The sequence below is a fragment of the Clytia hemisphaerica genome, unplaced genomic scaffold (genome assembly GCF_902728285.1).
Source record: "Clytia hemisphaerica strain Z4C2 unplaced genomic scaffold, Clytia hemisphaerica genome assembly, whole genome shotgun sequence".
NCBI lineage: Eukaryota > Metazoa > Cnidaria > Hydrozoa > Leptothecata > Clytiidae > Clytia > Clytia hemisphaerica.
In genome coordinates, this window is record NW_027103850.1 from 41863 (window position 1) to 49729 (window position 7867).

General features: G+C 34.1%; 1 protein-coding gene across 1 annotated transcript; it reads left to right on the forward strand.

Annotated features, from left to right (window-relative positions):
• Positions 1-240: 240 nt before the first annotated feature.
• On the forward strand, positions 241-5932 carry LOC136807574 (mRNA export factor-like). The gene is made up of 10 exons (XM_067064157.1): positions 241-444; positions 854-946; positions 1404-1490; positions 1890-2129; positions 2337-2363; positions 2846-2952; positions 3703-3772; positions 4232-4333; positions 4757-4849; positions 5332-5932. Exons 1-10 carry the CDS (start codon positions 259-261, stop codon positions 5416-5418), a joined length of 1092 nt encoding a protein of 363 aa, XP_066920258.1. The 5' UTR covers positions 241-258; the 3' UTR covers positions 5419-5932.
• The last annotated feature ends 1935 nt before the right edge of the window (positions 5933-7867 follow it).

Below are 7867 nucleotides of genomic sequence, written 5' to 3' on the forward strand. Positions count from 1 at the left end.
CAATTGGTTATTGAAGTTATCGAGAGTAATCAATAACAATCAAAGTACTCGAAGGGTTATAGAGTCTTTGAAGGGTTGTTAAGAAAGTGATATCGAATACTCAAAATTCGATTTCGATCCCTTTTTGTCTCCGCTACAGGTTATATTGAGACAGATTATAAATTATATAATTATTTTGGTTACAAAGTTTTAAGGTTCAAATCAATAAATGTCATTTTTTATGTATCTTGATATTTTTTAGTAAATATTTAAATTAAAATGTCATTATTTGGATCGTCAAATGCAAACAAGGGTTTTTCATTTGGAGGTTCTACAACCACCACCACAACTGCAACCAATCCAAATAAAGATATCGAAGTATCGCAACCTCCTTCTGATACTGTCAGTTGTTTAAAATTCAGTCCAAATGCAAATTTCCTCATTGCAAGTTCATGGGATAATAATGTAAGTCCTTAAATGTATTTAATAATTGATTTTGAAATAAAAAATGCTTAGACCATTTTCAGACATTACGGTTCCGTATCGTTTCAAAACGAAACGGTTCCGAAACAGGTGTGAACGTCAAAAAAGAAGACGTTACAAAGCAAAATTGATTGAAACGGTTTCGTTCCACTATTTTCATCGGAACGAAACTGCTCTGTTTTCTTGTTCTGAAACGCTCTGAAACCAATATGAACACTCGATCCGTAACGAAAACCATACTGGAGGGATACGAAACTGTAACGTCTGAACATGGTCTTAGTTTCGTTCTTAATAAGTTACCCCTAGATTACCCAGATGTATACCCAGTATCTCATGTAGTCCTAAATGTGTCATTTTTTGTTTTTTTCTACTTGTGCTTTATTGTTTTCAGGTGAGGTGCTGGGAAGTACAAGGTAATGGTCAAACAGTACCGAAAGCTCAACAGTCTCACACAAAACCAATTCTGTCTTGTTGTTGGCATGCTGTAAGTAACTCGATATTGGAAAATTTTAACAGTCAATTGTTTAATATTTATCATTTCAATATTCATTAGAAACACCTAATGATTCTTTCGTCTACGCAAAAAGGATTAATTCAATTTCACAATTTTTTTATTTTTGATGGGCAGAATTCGCTTGAAATTAGTAATTAAAATGCCTTTGAGTGATAATTTTAATATTTAAATCTGATAATTTGACACAAAATTTATGAAATCATCAAAGTGTCATTTTTTTAGGTATGGGGAAAAATGGAAAATTTGAAATTTGATAGGGGATAAAAAAGAGGGGGGAATGGAGAAAAATTGGATTTTAAGTAGGGGGAACCAACCTGGGAGGACACTATGAATAAGTCTAATTTATTTTACTGAAATTTCATTCTCTAAAGTATTCTTCATATTTGTATGACCTGTTTCGCATTTCTATCTTCATTTGAAATTGTAGGATGGCAGTAAGGTTTTCACAGCCGGTTCAGACAACCAAGCCAAAGTGTGGGATCTAGCTTCAAATCAATCAGTAGTTTGTGCTCAGGTAAGTAAATCGCACCAGTCCTGCTACCTTAAAGAAAGAATTTTTTGCAGGAACAAATTTTCGCAGAACAAATTTTTGTGGAATTTGATTTCGCTGTTTTTTGACAAATCCGCGAAATTAAATTCTGCGAAACACGAATATTCTCATGATTGGAAAAAAACACCTATACCTATAAAATTGGTCTTTTTAGGGCAAAATAGGACATATTTTAAACAAAAAATCCTCTTAACCGCGAAAATAGATTCCGCGAAAATTTCTTCCCGCAAAAATTTCTTCCCTTAAGGTACTCATAATTTTGAAGACCCATGTTAAATATAAAGTGCAATTTTGATTTAATCGTTTCTTTGTGTCAAAGAATCGTGCCAAATATATACTGATCCTTCTGAATTACATTTTCAGCATGATGCTCCAATTAAGACAATTCATTGGATCCAAGGACAAAATTACCAGTGCTTAATGACAGGGAGTTGGGACAAGACGTTGAAATTTTGGGATACTCGTTCTGCTTCACCCATGGCTACCATGCAAACTGGTGAAAAAGTTTATTGTGCTGATGTCATGTATCCCATGGCAATAGTGTCCACGGCACAACGGGGAATTCTAGTCTATCAATTGAATAACCAACCACAGGAGTATAAGGTATCTTATAAAAACTCAAAAGAATCAAAACTCAGTTTGCGAGAAAAGCTCAACGTTTATAATATGTTTCTGGAGAACATTGTTATCACTGATTGATTTATATATGCAGCTTCCAGTGGCTGGGGAAAACTAAAAAATGAGGGTAGCTTCATTGTATGAGTGTGCTCTTCTTTTTTAAATCACATTTTTTTATTTCGCTTTTTACAGAAAATCGAGTCACCTCTAAAGTATCAGGTAAAATGGATTAATTTTTAGTTATTTTATTCGATTAATGAAACTTGTTTGATAACTATATCATTATCAGAAATTCATAGGCGTAATGACGGGGTGGTCATCGCTATAGACTCCTATCTGGAAGGTCCGAGTTCGATTCCCATTGTACTACTACTGTACCTTCGCCCACATCAACCCATACCATGTGAGGGGAATTAGATACCACTACTGTGATAAAAAAGTGTTGGTGATTTGCCAGGCATTGTGGTATGTGGTGGCACTCGTTACGGTTCTTTGAAGGGATATATGCTCTCCCGCATCGTTCGAGTGTCATCACTATGCATCATGGTATCTGTGTCTCACGTATACAGGACCAGTATTGTCTGGACAGCGCCGGATGCATTGCTATTTAAAAAAAAAGGAATTCCTAAAGGAGTGGGAACCATTCCCCATGGGGAGGGCTCATATTATATATCAGAAATTCTTAAATTTTCTTAAACTAGCATCGATGTGTGTCAATTTGCAAAGATAAGAAAGGAGTGCCAAATGGATTTGCATTGGGATCAGTAGAAGGAAGAGTTGCCATGCAATACATAAATCCTACCGATCCGTAAGATTGTTTATTAATTCATGTGATGCAGGTTTCATTTAACCGGTATCAAACCACGCTCTAACTATCACTATCCCTTTAAGTGTGCACTTATTTTTCTTTTGTTTACCCCTCTGTACCCCTTTCAATGAAAATTTAAATTTTATTATTGTATCATTAGAATAAAAAGACGAATATTAAAAAAGATGAATGATTGATTTTTCTATAGCACCAAAATTTTTTACTTCATTTTCAATTTTTTTAAATTATTTTCCTTAAGAGAAATCCAGTGAAACAGGTTGAAATGTTGTAATCCAAGATGTAAGTCCAAGATTCGTGAAAATCCCCGAAAGTTCTTCCTCTCAAACGGTTGAGTGAAAACACAAAAATTTTTGGGGTCCCCAAAAAGTCTTTTTCCTTTCTAAGGGTCGATTTTCGCTTTTTGGCTCGGAATTACCCGTCACTTACACTTCGCAAATCTGGTACCCCCTAGAATCAAAACAAAGATTAGTTCACACCTAAAACGAACAAGTAAGGGAGCTCGGTAAAAGGATTGGTATTGTTCTAAAGTGATAAATCACCATATTACGTTGAGGTTTGAGTTGCTTGGATCAACCTAAATCAACTCGCTGTTTGATATGATTTCACCAAAGTTATCCTTGAATTTCAATTTGCCATACATTCTTTTCAATAGATTTGGGTAACTAAATAATGTAAGGGTGACAATTTAATATTACAACTGTTCCTGATCTTTTTCTTTTTTTTTTACAGTAAAGACAATTTCACTTTTAAATGCCATCGATCAGATATAACGTCCGGACAAGTTCAAGATATCTATGCTGTAAGTATTTATTGCCCCCACTAAAACAAGGCTGCGTGGGTTTTGTTATTTATTAGGGACTCTACGTGAATCTTGAAGGTGATTTTAGTTATTGGTGAAATTTATTCAACCTTACAAAGTCATTTACAGGGTAAAGAAACTGGACAGATTTTTATATAAAGTAAAATTCTCATGCTTTGTGCGAAATTTTATGACTCGTATACTTAATATTCAATCTCAAAAACGTATTCAATCATTTGGAATTTTAATATTTATTGGTTGAAATGAGAATTCTGATGTTATTTCAATTATTCCAAGCCCTGGTTTAGATGACGAGTTTTAAGGATTTTACTTTTTTCTGCTTTTCTTTTGAGACACACTGTTTATGTGTCATCATCATCTTTGCTATAGAGAATGTACAATTTGATACGCCCTTTTTAAGGCACAAAATAATAGCTGATAATCTTTATTTCATTATAGGTGAATGATATCGTGTTTCATCCACAAATTGGAACACTGGCTACTGTCGGCTCAGATGGAAAGTACAGTTTCTGGGATAAAGATGCTAGAACCAAACTCAAAGTATGTGTTACTTAAAACTGCCGTATGTGTTTTTGAAAGCGTCCTTTCGATGTTATTTAGGCGTTTTTAAGGTTTATTTTATCATAACCTGATCCTTTCAGTATCCAAAACATAGCTTGGAATCTGAGCTCAAAGAAGACTCTCTCTCAGGACGCGTCCCTTGTGGCCTAAGGGTTAAAGCGTCCATTTCGATGTTATTGAGGCGTTTTTTAAGGTTTATTTTAATTGGAAGAAACACTCGAATAGCAGAAGAACATCTTCCAATTTTAATGTTTACTTTCATAATGGCGGATTCTCTGCTAAGTAAGAAAATCCTTGCAGAACCTTTAAAAACCTCTATTGTAGAATGTAGGGTAGAATTTCAACACCTAAATTGAATTAAATCTGATTCATTTGAGTTGAAAAAGTTCTCCTTTTTTGTAGACTTCCGAAAACTGTGGACAATCGATCACAGCTTGTTGTTTTAACGCTGAGGGAAATATTTTTGCATATTCCACTGGCTATGATTGGACTAAGGTATCTCATCTCCTTTTAAAACAATTGATAAACCTTGGATAAACCAGTAATTGAATACTTCGTAATTGAATTATCTACTCGATTTATCGCTTTGCAATCCATCACTTTTCTTCCATCCATTTGATAGCTCTTCAAAAAGTTCTCCGTAAAGTGACTCACTTTCCAAAAGTGATACACTATAATGGTTTTAGTAAAAGATAAATGTCCAACTCAGAAAATGTTAGAAAAATCCCAGCATCTTTTTCTTTTTCCTGATAGTAACCTAAGGATCTTTTTCTTTCACCTCTCAGTGTTCCCACTTTTTCTTATCGCTCAAAGAGATCCCTGTATATGATCGGCGTCGATAAATGATTCACTACGTCACCAATCCGATATTATTCCAGGATTTTTTAAACGGGTTACCATCGGAATTTACCAAGCCCTTTCACTGTACTTTAAGTAAATTTCAACTTATTTACAACTTCTAACTTTTACTGTTTTAGGGTCATGAATTTTACAATCCGAACCAAAAGCCAGCGATTTATTTGAGAAGTTGTGCCGATGAGATGAAACCAAAAACCAAAAAATGAAAATTAAGAAACAAGAATGGGATGGGTTTAATAAAACTTTCTAGAGCATATTCATTCCATGTGATCCATCAGTTTTATTTTGAAGTCGCTTGCTTTTTGGACTCATCTGACTGATCGATGTAAACAATGGATTGTTTTTTTTCTGATCAATGTAGACAATGAATTGGTTTGTTTTTGTGAATGACTCATAACACTGTTTGAGTAGAGAACATTTCTCCAATAAGCTATGAACTGGTAAAAGGGTTCTGGAATCTTCACGAATCCTTTTCGAATTTAATGATATCATATACGCTTACCCCTATACGCGGGAATTATAATTTCATTTTAAGAATCAATTTTGAATGTCTAGAGAGAATCTTTTTTATTTTAATAAACATCAAGGTGCACGGACTTTTGAGACGCATCGGTAGTGTGTGAATACCATTGTTCAGTCAGGGTTTCTAACATTATGCTAAAATATATTTTGTATCTTCGATATAAATTTACTTTGAAAAATGAATTTGAGTACGAGCCAGATTGATTTTCACACTGGACAGTGTATTTTTAAGTCGGACGCAAAGACTTCAAATTTGTATAGTAAACTCTTGAAAGAGGAGGGTTTTTTATTTTATTTTAATATTTTGTACATATTCCTGGGACTTTCCGTCTTAACTTTCCGTTGCATGAAACTTAAGGAAATTTCATGATCTAGAAGAGCTCATTGTAGGTCGAATATGGAAGAAAATTTCTCACCCTCGTTGAGTCACAACTACAGATATCGCCTTGACCACCTACTGACCTCAAATTATGGATTAGTTTTTCTTTTTTCCGACACTGTTGAATGGAATCTCCTTTTTTCGACTTACTGATTACTCTCATCTTATTGTTAGCTCCTCAAAGAAGAAAAGAAGGAAAAAAATTAGGGAAATTTGCCCAAAAAAAGCTATCCCGGTTACATTACATAGAGGTGGTTTTCTCTATTGTTGTTCTTACATCACCCCTTAAAGAATGTAATAATTGAATAAAATGTGAATGAAGGGAAAATTTTACTTTCCTTTTTGAAAAAAATGTCAAAGTTTTTCAATCTTCCTCTTTTTTCATGATTTTGTTTGTATGTACATTTTTGTTGGGATTGCTCATTTGAAAGAAGGAATATTTTCTGGGCTGTCGCTCTATGAGAGTGGGAAGTCACTTATTGAATGTTCTTCCCTTTCCAGAAAGATGAGAATGTGGAACGAAATTAGATCTTAAATAATAATTATAATGATTTGTAAATTTCTCTGGGAATATTGATCATTAAAGACGTGAAAATTTTGATTTTGGATAAGTGAGCATATGTTTTTAGTTCGGTAATGAATCATATTGTTGAAAGGAAAGACTTTAGGAGTTTGCTTCAAGTCCTTTTAGCAAATTAACGTGAGTATGATTTATTTATTTTATCGAAATGGATGGCTTGTCTGGCCATCTTCTTGATCGTTTGTGCTCACACTCATGTCTTATTTCTCACAAATTTTAAAGTCCCTGTTTTCAGTAAATTGTTACTTTTGGAACCCCTAAAGTTGAAAAGGTAGCACATTGAATTATCTCCAACTAACAAAGGTGGCATATTTAAAGTCCCATGAAATTGAAATTTAATAGGGATGTGAAAAACAATGTCTCCCTGTGTCTCCTAAGGGAAGAAACTTCAATTGCATTGGTCAGAACACACGATACAAACTAATCTTTGATGGAGGCGGAAATTGATATTTGATGCTTATATATTCACCAAGGAGAGACCAGAGGCCCAACTTTCCCCTTTTTTATTCTCGTTGATAAAGTTATGATAATTTTTGAACATTTTTCTTTTAGAAACACATGTCTGTGAATAGCAACATCTTCCTGAGATATTTTGTTGAGAAATATGAATTTTCATCCTTCATAGTTTTCTGGTAACTGGATGTGAAAGTTGAGCTTTCCCAATTCTGTAAATGACCTGGACTTGTTCGTTCTAAAGATGATCGTTTTGATGGCCTTCCAATACCCTCTACGCTATCTTCCACCAGCAAATTGCTTTTTCAGAATGTACCTGTCTGTGTTTTTTTCTAGTTCAGCTAAATTGTATGCGAAAGCTGAAAAAGGGATATCTCTTGTATCATCAGAAAAACCCTTAAAATTTAGTTTTTTGAATTTCTTTTCCTTCTTAAAAGACTCTCCCAATTAGGACAGACCCAAACGACCTAGATGAAACCCTACACCTCCTAGACCTCAACTATTATGTATCTCATCTCACGTCCAACAACACACTATTCGAAGAATTTTTCCTCTTCAAACTTCGAAAACTCTCATGTTCCTTCGATCTCCTTATTTCATTTTTTCAGATAGAAACGATGATGAATCATAACTTGTTGAAGAAAACGAAAGAAGAAGAAAAATGTTTTTCGCACCAACTTCACCAAAATTATTTTAAGACGCAAACATCTATCAACATTGG

What these genes read in the sequence shown, in the direction of transcription:
- LOC136807574 (XM_067064157.1), top strand. Translation starts at nt 259, where the DNA reads ATGTCATTATTTGGATCGTCAAATGCAAACAAGGGTTTTTCATTTGGA. An exon ending in TGTCTTGTTGTTGGCATGCT is followed by an intron (nt 947 to 1,403) that starts GTAAGTAACTCG and finishes TTGAAATTGTAG; the next exon opens with GATGGCAGTAAGGTTTTCAC. An exon ending in AATCAGTAGTTTGTGCTCAG is followed by an intron (nt 1,491 to 1,889) that starts GTAAGTAAATCG and finishes TTACATTTTCAG; the next exon opens with CATGATGCTCCAATTAAGAC.